General features: G+C 34.9%; 1 protein-coding gene across 2 annotated transcripts; it reads right to left on the reverse strand.

Moving 5' to 3' along the window:
* Positions 1–6719: 6719 nt before the first annotated feature.
* LOC136235282 (uncharacterized) lies at positions 6720–12582 on the reverse strand. Of its 2 annotated transcripts, none has more exons than XM_066024884.1 (5): positions 11275–12582; positions 10379–11121; positions 10203–10292; positions 7597–8322; positions 6720–7246 (listed from the first exon to the last, which is right to left on the reverse strand). In XM_066024884.1, the coding sequence occupies exons 1-5, from the start codon at positions 11381–11383 to the stop codon at positions 7118–7120; spliced, it is 1797 nt and encodes a 598-aa protein (XP_065880956.1). In that variant the 5' UTR covers positions 11384–12582; the 3' UTR covers positions 6720–7117. The 2 variants fall into 2 exon arrangements, with proteins under 2 accessions (XP_065880956.1, XP_065880955.1); XM_066024883.1 differs by having other exon boundaries at positions 10370–11121.
* Between the last annotated feature and the right edge of the window lie 1662 nt (positions 12583–14244).

Consider the following 14244-nt stretch of genomic DNA (forward strand, 5'->3'; position numbering starts at 1 on the left):
TCTCCTTTAGATAAATTGAGAGTCATAATGCCTTCCTATAGGACAAAATGATATTTTTTTTTCTACTGCCAACTTTATGTGAACATGTAAGGTCACACACAAAAAGCGAATTAAAATATAAAGAAAATATATATTTATTGTGTCTGGACAATGACCAGATACGTTGAATAATATTTGGGTTTAGGAATCTGAATATGATTAACCCGTAATTAAATAAAACACGAGAGATTTTATTTAGTGACTATAATTTTGAATTGGAACTCTAATTAAATTAGAAATCCAAAATAATAATAAATAAAATATTAGATATTTATTTATTGTTATTTTTATGCCTATATATATGTGTGTGTGTAAGAGACTGCTAAGTTTTCACAGAATATTTCACAACAATACCCGGTTTTATTGAAACCCTAGACAGCCATAGGCACAATTCAGAGTTGGAGTTCATTAGTGTTTTATTTTGGTGCTAGCACGTTAATCTGTCTATTGGATCATACGTGTGGATACCCATAGAGAGTGTTCATTTGTCAGACGAGCAACACTAGATTCAACCCTTTCTCTGATATACAAATTTGAGACTGCACCTCAACTGAGGTTGGTGATCTAACATTTCCTTTCATTTTAATTGAACACATGGATATGCCTTTGATTTTTCAGTTTATTAGTTTCCACTAAGTTTTTTTGTTCTACCGAAACCAAACAAAAATGCCTAAAAAAAGCGAAAGGATCGATCAATCATTCTAACAATGTGTGCCATGTAGCCTATTCTACCAGAAACCACATGTCTTGGCAATCAAATTGCTCAGGAAAAGCTACAATATAGTGCAAAGATTCTTCTACTTCGAATGTCAGCTCCCTCTCAAGTCTTGGCACTGGCAACATCAACATTCCAGCCAATGGTGGAGAGGAATCCTTCGAGATAAAGGTAGTTGGGGATAGTCGTATTCACCCCAACACAAAACCACTTGGGTTTAAAATCTTTGATGCCCTCTTTCTCATGGGACATAAAGGCTTTTTGGTGAACCTATATTCCAATAACAGACATCCTCATTAAACTTCTAGGTAAGCACCCAAAACTTACAAAATACTGGAGCGTTTATTGGCAAACTTTTAAACTGCATGGTCTATCTTTGCAAACCAGTCAAAGCACAAGGTTTAGTTTTGTACCTTTCTCTAATAATAACTTCTAATTCGATGATTGTTTTACATTTGCTTTTAGAGGAATGAATGGATTTGGCCTTATTGTGGAATAATGATTGGAAGGTGAAAATTATGGCTTCTTTGATCACCATATTGATGTTATTATTCAGAACTCGGTGGCGTTTGGTGGGCTTTTACAGTTGCGCTAACTAGTACAGGCATCGAGATTCTTGGTATCTCTTGAGTTCTATTGCAAGTTTATCACTCTTCTTTGGATAATTCTCGGACACTTAAGTTTTATCATGAATTGTAGTGAAAAAGAAGAGGTTTATTGGGAATGTAGTGCGAAACTGTTTTGCTTGGCTACTGGTGATCGAAACTCTGGTTACTTCCATGCTTGTGTCAATATACGAAAGAATGAACCGGTTTGATCGAATTCTTGATGTGGATGAAGTCATATGTGAAGGGAATGAAGCTATTGGTAACATTATCACTCATTACTTTAATAACTTGTTTGCTCCTTTTCAAGTTTTAAATTATGATATTGTTAATGTTCTTCCCCCGTATTATAACTAATGATATGAATAATATGCTTGTGGCACCCTTTACGTAGGATGAATTTAAGATAGTTTCCTTTCAAATGCATGCAGATAAATCTCCTGATCCTATCGATCAGTACCCTTCTTTTTTCCAACATTTTTTGGATCTTATTAGTAATGAGTTATTTAATGCGTGTAATGATTGGTTGCTTCGTGATAACAATCGGTTAAAATAAGGTTATTCTATGATTAGGACTTAAGGCTTATAAGGCCGCTCTTGGGAGAGCCAACTGAATATCGTCTTAAAAAAATAGAAGCCCACTCTTAATGTATCACATGATGTATCAAAATGGACCCAACAAAGAGTGGTAAGGGCTGCCAAACTTGAAAATAACAAAAGAAAACCTTCACACATAATAAATTGTTATTCGAAAGCACAAGTGTTTCAATAAACGATTGGCACGTAAAAAGATGCTAACAGAAAACAGTTACAAAAAAGTTACACAATCTATAAATACAAGATTTATAGGAACCAAACATGTAGCCGAAAAACCCTCGCCTTTGCTTTTTACTTTACTCTTCAAATATGAGTATTGTGCTAACTTGAGCATTGAAGTGCTCACTCCGGTGAGCCGACAACTCTCATGTTTTGCAGATTTGATCAAGCATCAGAGGAAGGCTTGAGGCAGTTTCCATTTACAATTATCTAGAATATATCACTTTGTAAAGAATTCCCTGCTAATATGAATAATACCATTATTGTGCTTGTTCCAAAGTGTGATAATCCTGACCACATGATAAATTTGAAACTTATTTTTATCTGTAATGTCTTGTATAAGATTATTGCTAAAGTTTTAGCTAATAGGCTTAAACTTTCTCTTCCTTGTATTATCTTAAACAATCAATATACTTTTGTTCCGAGTAGATGTTTGATTGATAATGTTTAGATTGCTTTTGAGACCTTACATTACATAAAAAGAAAGAATAAGGATTGTAAGGCGGATATGGCTCTAAAAATTGATATTAATGAAGCTTATATTAGGGATGACTTGGTTTTTTTTTTACAGTGCTTGTAGAATGGGTTTTCATGCTACTTGGATCCAGTGGATCTTACTTTGTGTTACTACTATTTGATACTCAATTTCCTTTGATGGCTTGGTGAGATATCCTATTAATCTCATTAGAGGATTGAGGAAAGACGACTCACTCTCTCCTTATTTGCTCATCCTTTGGAATGAGATCCTTTTCCAACTTCTTATTAAAGCAAAAAGTTAGGCTCAGTTAAACGGGTACAGAGTTACTAAAGGAGCCCCTAGGGTTTCTCATCTCTTATTTGCTACTGACAGCTTTCTATTTTTCAGAGCTTCTTTGTAGGAGACTTATACAATTGTTTCCATTGTTCATGAATATGAATCAGTCTCGGGGCAAGCCATCAATTTAAACACGTATAGAATCTTCTTCAATTCTAATGTCTCTCAGATTCTCCGGAATGATATCAACAATCATTTGGGTGTTCATTCATCATTGGACACTAGGAGGCATTTAGGTCTTCCTTCGCTCATATGTAGATCTGAAAGGCCATTTTTTACTTCTTAAAGGACCGAATTAGCTCTTGGAGTTTCGTTTTCTTTCCTTAGTTGGTAAGGAAGTGTTTCTTAAATCAATATGACAAGCTTTATGTACCTTCTATATGAGTATTTTTCTTCTTCCCAAGTTAGTGTGTGATGAGCTTCAGAGGAGCTGAACTCGTTTTGGTGGGGTACGAAGGATAATGGTCAACAGAACATTCATTAGTTTGATTGGCAGGGACTGTGTGTTATGAAGGATGAGAGATACTTCCCTTTCTTCCAAATTAGCAATAACCCTAGTTACATTTGGAGAAGTGTGTGGAGTTCGAGAGATGTTCTTTCTAGAGGTCTTCAGTGGAAAGCAGGTGATGGTACTTTGGTCTGTGTTTGGGATGATTCATGGTTGATATGTACTTCATTCCGTTAGCAAACACATACCAAATTGACTAACGGCGTTAAAAGTCAAAGGAAAAAGAGTTAATTTGATCCTTATATTTATTTATTTTTATAAATTAACCCTCTTATTATCTAATTATCATAAACAAACCCCAAAATAAAAAAAATAAAAATCAAATATACCATCTTCTCAATCTCTTTTTAATTTTTTTTTTTCTTATTTCACTCTCCTCTCTCTCTACTCTGTTAATTTCTCTCTCTAAAATCAATTACAATTCAAATTTGGCTGCCGCCATTACTTTCCTTCATTTTCTTATCTTAATTGAACTCAAACGGAAATTATCAGATGAAGAAGAAGAGCAGCTTCTGACTTGATTTTCTAAGCAAATCGATGATGACGATCTCATCAATCTCACGCTGCCCCAATTCATACTGTCATTCTTTCTTCTTCCAGCGGCGGCCGGAGACAAATATATAAAAAAAAAGATTGTGATGAACGGAAAAGGACAAAGTGACCTCTGGAATATGAAATGAACCACACTTGCTCGTCCAATATTTTACTCTTTCCCTCTTCTACTGCTACTGCTCATCGTCTTGTCACGGCCCCTACCCACGTGCACAGTCAAATTCTACATTGCTCAGCTCTAGCTCTAGCTCAAGCTCAGTTAGTAATGGAAAGGGAGTTTTGTGTAAATATATAATTTATAAATGGTAACTTAACTTAATTTTGATTAAATCGGGAATAAGATTAGTTTAATGAAGTCATTTCTGATTAGATCGAAAACTAATTAAGAGATGTTACATAATGCATTTTGGTGGGGTTGTTGTCTAGATGTATAGATGGATAGGATACCAGTGACGAAAATGGAAAAAAATGTGCAAACGAAAATAAGAAAAAAAATAGAGAAGATTTAATTGAAAACATGGACATTTAATTGATTTTAGAGAGAGAAATTAATAGAGGAGAGAGAGGGGAGAGAGAAATAAGAAAAAAAATTAAAGAGAGATTGAGAAGATGGTATATTTGATTTTTATTTTTTATTTTGGGGTTTGTTTATGATAATTAGATAATAAGGGGGTCAATTTATAAAAATAAATAAATATAAGGACCAAATTAACTCTTTTTTCTTTGACTTTTAACACCGTTAGGCAATTTGATATGTGTTTGCTAACGGAATGAAGTACATGGTACCACTTTGTAAACTTTTAAACCACATGGGTGTTGTTCGAAAATGAGTGTAACCACAAGGTTTATTTTTGTACTTTTCCCTTTTTACTATTTCAAAGTTGTTTATCCCGGGCTGCAAAATGTGGGATAGAAGGAAAGTTACAACTTGTTTTTAACCCAATGAGATTGAGCTTATATGTAAAATGATTCTTTCAAGGAGTCTCAATGAGACATGTTTATCTTAATATGGGAATCGTCTTCTTGAGGGTGTCCATTGCCAAAGGAATTCTGATATAAGGTGGTGTAAGCTTTGAGAATTAAATTTGCCTTATAAAATCAAGCAATTTTTTTGGAAGGTCTATTCTAGTTCTTTAGCCACACATTATCGTCTCTCCATGCGCCATGTTTATCTTCCACTACTGTGACCTTTTTGCACAAGAGATATCAGGCATGACTAGCACATTTTTGTCAGTTGCAATTTTGCTACCGAGTGTTGGATATTTTCGGGGTTAAATCCTTCGGATGCTAAGGTTAAAATTTCAAACTGGTTCTCCGGGATTTGCACATTGTTGAGAGAGGAGATTGCTTCATATGCAGGGACTAGAGGAAGACTATCTCAATTGCAATATCGATGTTTCCTTATTTCCTCAAGAAAGAAAAGAGTGGTGCTACAACATTAAGTGGGTCATTTTTTAAAACCTTCATCATGTCATTTTTGAATCAAATGCGAAAGCAATGGTTAACAGTTTCAATTCTCCTATGTATGATCTCTCAGAGTATGATATTATTATTCAAAATTGCAATGATCTACTTAAGAATCGTACTGACATTGAAGTGTCATTTGTCCAGCGATCAGCTAATAAAGTTGCGCATACTAAAGCCAAGCAGGGTTTGTTCTATGCTCATTGTTTTGTTTTCTAGTCCGAGGGTTTTGTTTCTTAATAAAATTGTTCCTCTTGAAAAAAAAAATCAAACTCATAACATATGCCTCTTATTAATACCTATTTTTCCAATTTCAGTATTCACTCAATTCCAACCCTAGTATTTTACCATATTACCTTTTCCCTTCTCACTAACTAAGGGCACATTAGTCTTTTACCACAACATCGTTTTGAACAGTATACAATACCCTCAACCTAGCAACTTAGAGATGCACTCTCTCTCATAAAATAAATGGACAGTGTATATTGAAAGAACAGATTTAATCTCTACATACAAACAGTGCAACCTTAAACATAATGTCTTATAGACAAAATAATGAATTGTTTTCATAACAGAATGTGCAATTTGAAACCTATTGGATGACAAGACGTAGAAAGTTGGAGGTAACTAAGTAAAAACACTTTCGTGCCCATTTCATATCTTTTATATTTTCATGCTAGATCATTCTTTTGGTTTCTTTTGAAAGGATTATTCCCTTGTTTGTAGCACATTTGTACTCCTATTCTAATCAAATTCTCAGGAATTTTCACATGCACCTTAATGAGCAAGTAAATTTTTTCTTCATTTTAAATTTTCAAAATGACGTTTTCATTTTGTTCACTAAATTACCACTTTTCAAGATAAGAAAAGAAGGACAGACACATTTTAGTCTATTTTGTATAATGTGTGATTTGATCAAATGTGATAGTAATATGACAATAATATGGAACAAACAGCAGACCTTTTAATACAGTTAGTTACCATGCTTCAGATGTTTTCCGTTTATTTCTTCGATCTCATTTGAAGATAAAATCGTGGCACAATCACAAGATTAAAATTACTATAGACTTTCGATCACACAAAAAAAAGAACATTTTGATTGATCTAAGAAAAGTGTGAGGTGGTCTTATTGGTATAATCATTAAAATTTATCAATTATTTGTGCTGAATAATAAAGAGAGAGAAGAGGAACTCCATCACCAAAACTAAACTAAAAATGAAATACTTTGATTTCTTTTTTTTTTCCAGTAAAATTGACAAAAAGAAAAAAACACCATAAGCCTTTTTCCTTGTAGAATCAAACCCTCTTAAAAAAAAAAGAAAAAAAATAAAATGAAAAAAGATGCAATTTCCTCAGCATCTTGAATTGCAAGACAAAATAGCTCCTAAGCCTACCCCCAAAAACAACCTAAAAATTACCCTCTATTGGGAAGGCAGGAACAAGGCACCTGTTACTGAACTTATTGCACTATTTGCAAAATGTAGACTTCCCCCTCCAAAAATCCACCCCCCTCCTCCTCCTTTCAAACTCATCACCTTTCTTCAAAAGAAAATAAGAGAAATATAGTAAACTAACCATCTGCCTTCAAAAAATGGAAATTTCCTCACAATTCTGATCCAGAGTCAGAAGTGCTCAGTTCCGGAGTCCCTCCAACCAAACCAGTTGCATGAGTTTCAAGCAGCTTCTGCTGCACTCCTCGGCAGAGTTTCAGTGATGGCCTCAACTTGATGCACTGCACAAGATAATTTTGGAATCAATTTCTGAAGAACATCAGGATTCTAACAATACCAATTCGATAATGACAGAAGACTAACACAATTCATAGAGACAGGCCCCGTTTGACACGATTATCATTTTTGAGTCATTTATATCATTTAAAACAGAGGGGAATATATAGACCTCATAATTCAGAAAATCAACTAAAATGAGAACCACGATTTATCAGGCAATACATATTTTACATATATAGACAGACATCCATATATAAGAAAAAAATTCAACCACCACAATAATAAGTGAAATAAAACAGATAATAACTGCATTCAAATAAATGATAGCTGCAACAAGATAAAAGCGGCTAACCTCCTGAATGAAAGTACTTATTTCTTCCTCAGTAAGACCCTCATCCTCCCCAGAATTTTCTTCCCATCCAAGAGAACGAAGGAAAGCTGCCTCTTCGTCAGAAAACCTCTGAAATTCCTCAACTGTATCACCATTGCTAGTCACCTCATTTCCGTTATTAATAGCCTGAGGACTTGAAGGATTACTTTCTGCTTCCTTGTTTACTTCACAAGATTTCTCACTCCTAGGAGATGAAACAGTAGAAGCTGAATCTGGGAGAGTTGTAGAAGTGGTGGTTGAAGTTTTCTTTTTCAGGTGATTAAAGAAATCAATCCGGCTCTGGGTTTGAGAGAGAGAAGGCCTCTTTTCCACATTAAACCCTGATATCAAACTCATGCTGGTTGATTTGCGCTCTCCAGAAGAAAGCTTAGGGTTGTTTGGACTCCTTAACGGAGCAGATGGAACTGAAGGAGGAGGAGCAAGTTGAGTATTTGCAGCTCTGCTGGCATTATTTGGACTTGCAACATCCTTTGGAGAAGGGGATGTACCATTTTCTCGAGCTGGCTTGAGAACCATGAGCTTTCCATGAGATGCCTTTGTCGCATCAGCTTTGATGTGCCCCCCAAGAAGAGATTGATTGGCAGGGTGCAATGAAGAGGGCTGCTGCTGCATATTCTTGGCACCCGCATTCATCTCACCAGATCTGACTGCAGTTTTCGACTTTGACTTGTCAGATGAACTTAGTGCCTGAGAAAAAAAAATACAAGTCATTACCTCAAAGAGATAAGGTAGACACGAACACAAGAAATAATAAATGCCATCCTGCTGATTTGACATATTGCTGCAAATCATTCACAATCTAATCATACTAAATAACCCACTATTTTCTAGAGAAGTGTAGGCATGATAATAAGCATACAACAACAACAACAACAAAGCCTTAGTCCCGAAATGATTCGGGGTCGGCTAACATGAACCATATATTTTGGTTCATGTCATAAGATGTGGCTAAGTTTTACGCTGGCCGCCACAAACCTACCGCAACCCTCCTCCTTTGTCTGGGCTTGGGACCGGCTGTAAATGCCACCAAGTGATCCTTAATATAACAAAATTCACCAACAAACACCTGCTCAGACCACGCATTCTCTATTGCAGAATCAAAGTTCTGATCTCGTATGTTCAAAACACTAAAAAAAAATAAGTACAAGTTTCAACACCATTATGGATTTTTAGGACTAAAACTCTAACAGCACAAATTAAAGAACCAGCAAACCAAGAATATATTGTTTTCATGGCACGAGAATTACCTTGAAATCTAACAACACAACATACTGAAGCAACATAAATAATGAACTAAACAAATATATTACACAATGTCAACCACTCATGGTTTCATACTACAAAAAGAAAAAAACCTTAGCTATGCTATGAAAGAAAGGTTAAAACCAACACAGGCATGCTAAACAGAACTTAGAAAAAAAAAAGTCATATGCCTACAAAAAAAAAATCAAAAAATTGTCCTATAAAAGAATCTACCAATAGTGCATCATTATTGTTTGTCAAAAATAAAGCAATTCATACATAAGCCAAGTTATGCATCATAGAACTCCTATGAAAGGTCAAAGCCAACCATCATATTGGCAAAACAGAGTCACTAATGTATATCCTCCACCTGTTTGGAAACCTAAGCAACAGGACTGAGAATCTCCAATGGACCACTATCCAAGTCTCATATCTGAAACAACTGTAGTGTCCCAGCATAAGTGAAATAGAGTCATGTGGTTACAACCGGCATTCAACGAATTAAAATACTAAAGCAAATCTTAGAAATCTATTAATGGAACTGTTCACTATACATAAGTGTTAAGACAACTCAACTGAACATGCTTATCCAAGCAGGTAATTTTTTTCTTAAATGCACAAAAAGAAAGGAGAAAGCTCAATTACTTTAGTTCAAGATATCAAATTCCACAAAAGGGCAAGTAAATGCAACTTAGTTGTCTCAGAACTTGCCGGCAAAACAAAATTAGTCAAATAACTCCTATTCACATAACATCAAACTAATTCAGGCTAACTCAAGAGAAAAGGCATTATTATTTTAGCACGTGGCATTAAACTTTTATGATGATACAGCAGCAAGAGTGTAATTATTTGTATAGACAAGTTCTGATTTATCAGGCAGGTGAGCAACAAGATAAACTCTATTCCACAGCCAGATAAATTTGAATGTCATATGACAGATGTACAGCGAGAAAGAACTATGCCTAAATTCTAAACTCATGAAAATGGAACCATAATCGGAGATTAATATACATGTTGCCTTGCTCCTCACCTGGTTATGAGCAACTAAATTCTAGAATTATTACATTATGCCAGTTCAGTTTGTTTTTTAAGGTCAGAACGAGATACAATGCCAAATCCTCTGCTCCAGATTGAAATTCTTATTATATCACAACTTGAACATCACATAGCATGTAGAAAACACTGAAGAACAAAATAAATCAACAGAGAACACAGAAAACATACGACACATCATGAGATCTGGCATAAATCAGATATGTCATCGATAGTCAGGTAATTTACAAGTAAAACAAAGTTACATAAAATCATACAGGAAGAGCTCTTACCGAACTCTTAGGCATTGAAGGGGTCACTGGTATTAATTGCCTTGATTGCTTGATTGCCAATTCCTCAAGTCTTTGAGTTTGAACCGACAACTGTGTAATATGATCACAAATTTGTCATTAGATCAATCAAAATCATAACATGGTATATATGTTGATGCAAAGGTTACCTGCTTTACCTGCGGGGTAGCACGGGTTTTTGATGGAGCCTGAGTCAATGCTTCAGCCATATTTAGACCATGCATTACACTTGCAGCACCAGATGCAGAGGTAGGTAAAGTTTGGGAAGCAGATATTGAACCACTGTTATTGTTTCCAATTATAGGGGGCACCTCTGCCAAAGCTGAGGTCCATCCTTCCCCACCAATTGAAGAGCTCCCGACAGGCAAGCTTTGGACAGCTGTGGTCAGACCAGGAGATGAAACCCTACCAATATCAGGCACTCCTTGCCTTTCTTCACTTCCGAGAGATGGAAAATCTTTTTCAAATACTACCTTCTGAATGCTAACACCAGCAGTAATCCCAGAAATCAAGCCATTTCCATTAGAATGATTGCTGCTACTCCCATTTTTTAGGTCAAGAGCAGATCTTCGAGGTAACACGTCAACCTGTTTCCTTGACACCATAGAATGGGTTCGTCGCAGAGTGTCCTTCTCACTCCTTGACATTAAAGTTCCAAAAGGATCAGAAACATCACGATCCCAATGGTCTCCAAAGTTCAACCTATCTTTGTCCCTTTCTCTATCTTTATCACGATGACTTCTACTGAAGCTACTATATGCATGCTTGGCAGACCCATTACTAGAAATCCTCCGGGAATTAGATGAAGATATTCGGTCAATAAAAACAGAGCGAGGTGAATCAAAATCACTTGTGCTCTTAGAATTTCTGTTTCTAGAATGATGTGCTGAGGACAATACATCTGTTTAACAAAAATAACACAATTATAAACAGTGAATGATGCTAACCAAATGGTTTAGTGAATGATGCTAAGCAAATGGTTTAATCCCCAAAGTAAACACAACAAACTAAATAGCAAAAGGAGTTAAAAAAGAAAAGGAAAATGAATAAGTACCTGAGTGGGAAGAAGATGATGCAAAGTGGGGGGCTGAACTGCCACCCCCTGAAACACTTCCAGAACTTCTCAACCATTCTGGAACTAATGAAGGTTCAGTTCTTTCCATAAGGAGCACTAGTGAACATCATAAGTATCAAAGAATAAAAGAAAAATGTTTCTTTCACCTTCTCCAACCCCTTATGAGAAAAATATACTCTCGTTTATAAGAAGATATAACTACCTTCTATTTCTAACAGTATTACCCAACCTCACTCCAGTCACCAACAATTATCCGAGGGCTGAGATTGAAAATCAGTATTTCGTAGATTGGTTTTCCCCAATGTGAGAAAGTGTAGATGAACACAACAAAATTGTTCCAAAACCTCAGATTCTGAAGTTAGTACACGCCCAGAGCACAAGAAGAACTACGATGGCAAGAACAATACGTGAGGCTTGGCATAAATACCAAACAAATGAAAACAAAAGCCGGTCCCTCTCCCTCTACGCCTCCATCTTCAATCAAAGATGGATTGGCAGATAACAAACAGAACCACGCTCAATAGACCCTCATCTCCAATAAAAACCGACCTAAACGACAAAATTCAGAGGACCAAGAAATCTCAAGGGCGAAAATGGAACGACACCCACGATTCTACGAGACAAAGTTCACGTCATCAACCAACAACATTCATGGGGAAACCCTAAAACACCGATAAAAATCAGTGTGAACAAGCGGAACAAGAATAATGTGCACACAAATAGAAACCCTAGTTACACACACATGCCCTCTTATCTATCTGTGTCACTACAGCGTTTTAGGGTTTCTTCAAATCACAATAGAATTAAACTTAATTTGGTAAAAACAGAAAAGGAAAAGAGAAAGAAACCACAACAGATGGAAGAAAGAATGAAAGAGCGAGCGAGAGAGAAACAGCCAAAACGAGAGAGATGATGAGAAACTAACCCTAGCGCACTTATGATTAAAAGGCTGTTACCGCCCCCCCTCAAACGTAACCGTTTCAATAACCGCTTTCCAAGTGTTAATGAATCCAAATCCCCAAACAAAGCGTTTTCAAGGCAGAGGAAAACAGAGTTCCCCCACTCCTACAACCGAGCGAGCGAGCGAGCGAGAAAGATAACGAAATACGTACTCTGAGAAACAGATGTAAATGCAAATGTCGAAGGTTTGAGATTTTCTTTCCCGAGAAAGAGACGGAAAAAGAGAAATTAGGGTTTTGTTTTGTTTATGCGAAATGGAGAGAGAATAGAGAAGAGAGAAAGAGGCGTAATTTCAGTTAGTTATGGATACTGAGAAGAAAGAAACGTATGAATGAAGAACAGCCTCCTCCTTGCCTTGCTTCTTAGAAAAAATCTTTTATTATTATTTTAATTAATAATGTTATTTTTGATAATTTTTGGGTTTATTTTTTCAGATTTGCTTAATAAATTATTTTATTTCCTTTTTAATAAAATTAAAATTAGTATTTGGATAGTGTTGAACTTGAAATACTAGGGTATCTAGATAGATAGTAATTGAAATAAGGTAATTAATTAATAGGGTGTGTTTGGCTAAGTGAATTATATAAAAAGCAAAAAAATTAATGTGTTTTTTTAGCGGTTTGTTGAAGGGTTGCATCGTGTTGACTCGAGTGAGCACTAGTTGTTATAGGCTTATAGCTTGTTACAAGAATTAAGAATTTCAAATTTTTCCATATTGTTACGTGATTTATCTAAAACGTATTAGATTATATATGATAAATAGGACTTAATAAAAATATTTATTTTAACACTTTTAATATGAAATAAATATGAAAAGGGCTCCTAAAAAATTGGAATTAATTTAATTGGTATAACTCAACTTTAAATATAGTATATATTTAATAAATTTGTTCGAGTACAATCAGCTCTTCGACGTACAATCATATTTATGCATCCTAATAAAATTGAGCATATAGATAATTGATTATTAAAAATCTGTTTTATATATTATAAAAAAAAAGCTGTTTTATACTGTTTTTTCATATTAGCTTTTAGTTTTTCACCTTAAGAAACATAAATGTTCTCTATTTATTAGGTCTATTAAAATCATCTTTTACCTTTTTATAGGAAAAATCAGTGGTTTAGAACTTTTCTTTTAAAATGGAAAATTTATTGATGAGCTCGTAAAATGTTGAGAATTGATTATTAAGAGCTGTTATATTCTGTTTATCAGATTAGCTTTTAGCTTTTCACCTAAAGAAACATAAATATTCTAGTATTTATTAGGTCAATTAAAATCATCTTTTACCTTTTTTACGGAAAAAAATCAGTTATTTAGAGCTTTTTTCTTTAAAACGGGAAATTTATTGATGAGCTCTTAGAATGTTAAAAAGCAAGTTGAGAATGATTTATTATTCACTAATCTCAGAGAAATTACAAGAGTTAGCTTATATTTAAAATGAAGTTGATAGTATAGAAATAAGAGAGTACATAACAAGTGAAGGAAAGTTGATTGTATGTTTTTTTCTTAAGAGTTGGTTTAAAAGTTAGTTGAGGAATTCAGTGTACTTCCCGGCAACTTTGATACCAAAGATATGGGTAAAATAGTAACTTCATAGTAGTCTCTTCTATCAGTTGAAAAGTTAGCTCATCGAGCTGAGGTCGACAATCACGGTTATGATAGTCGTGACTGCCGACCTAAAACCCCTCAACTCCCCCGAATTTCACCCCGTAACTCCCTAAATCCCTAATTCCAACTATAAAACCCCTTAACCTAAACCTTCCATACATGATTTGTTATTTCCCCTCCAAAGGATTTTTAGGTCTCATTTTCTCTTCAAGTTTTTTTTTTTTTTGAAAACACAACCATGTGGTTTGCGAAATTTTGCATTTGAGTTCACTTTGTCAGAATTTAGTCAATAACGACCTTGAAATGAAAAATTTTATGAGTTAAATGATATTTTAAGTAACTTTAATTCTTCAGCCTTTTAGGTTTGATGTCAATTAGGT

This window comes from Euphorbia lathyris, chromosome 7 (assembly GCF_963576675.1).
Source record: "Euphorbia lathyris chromosome 7, ddEupLath1.1, whole genome shotgun sequence".
Taxonomy (NCBI): domain Eukaryota; kingdom Viridiplantae; phylum Streptophyta; class Magnoliopsida; order Malpighiales; family Euphorbiaceae; genus Euphorbia; species Euphorbia lathyris.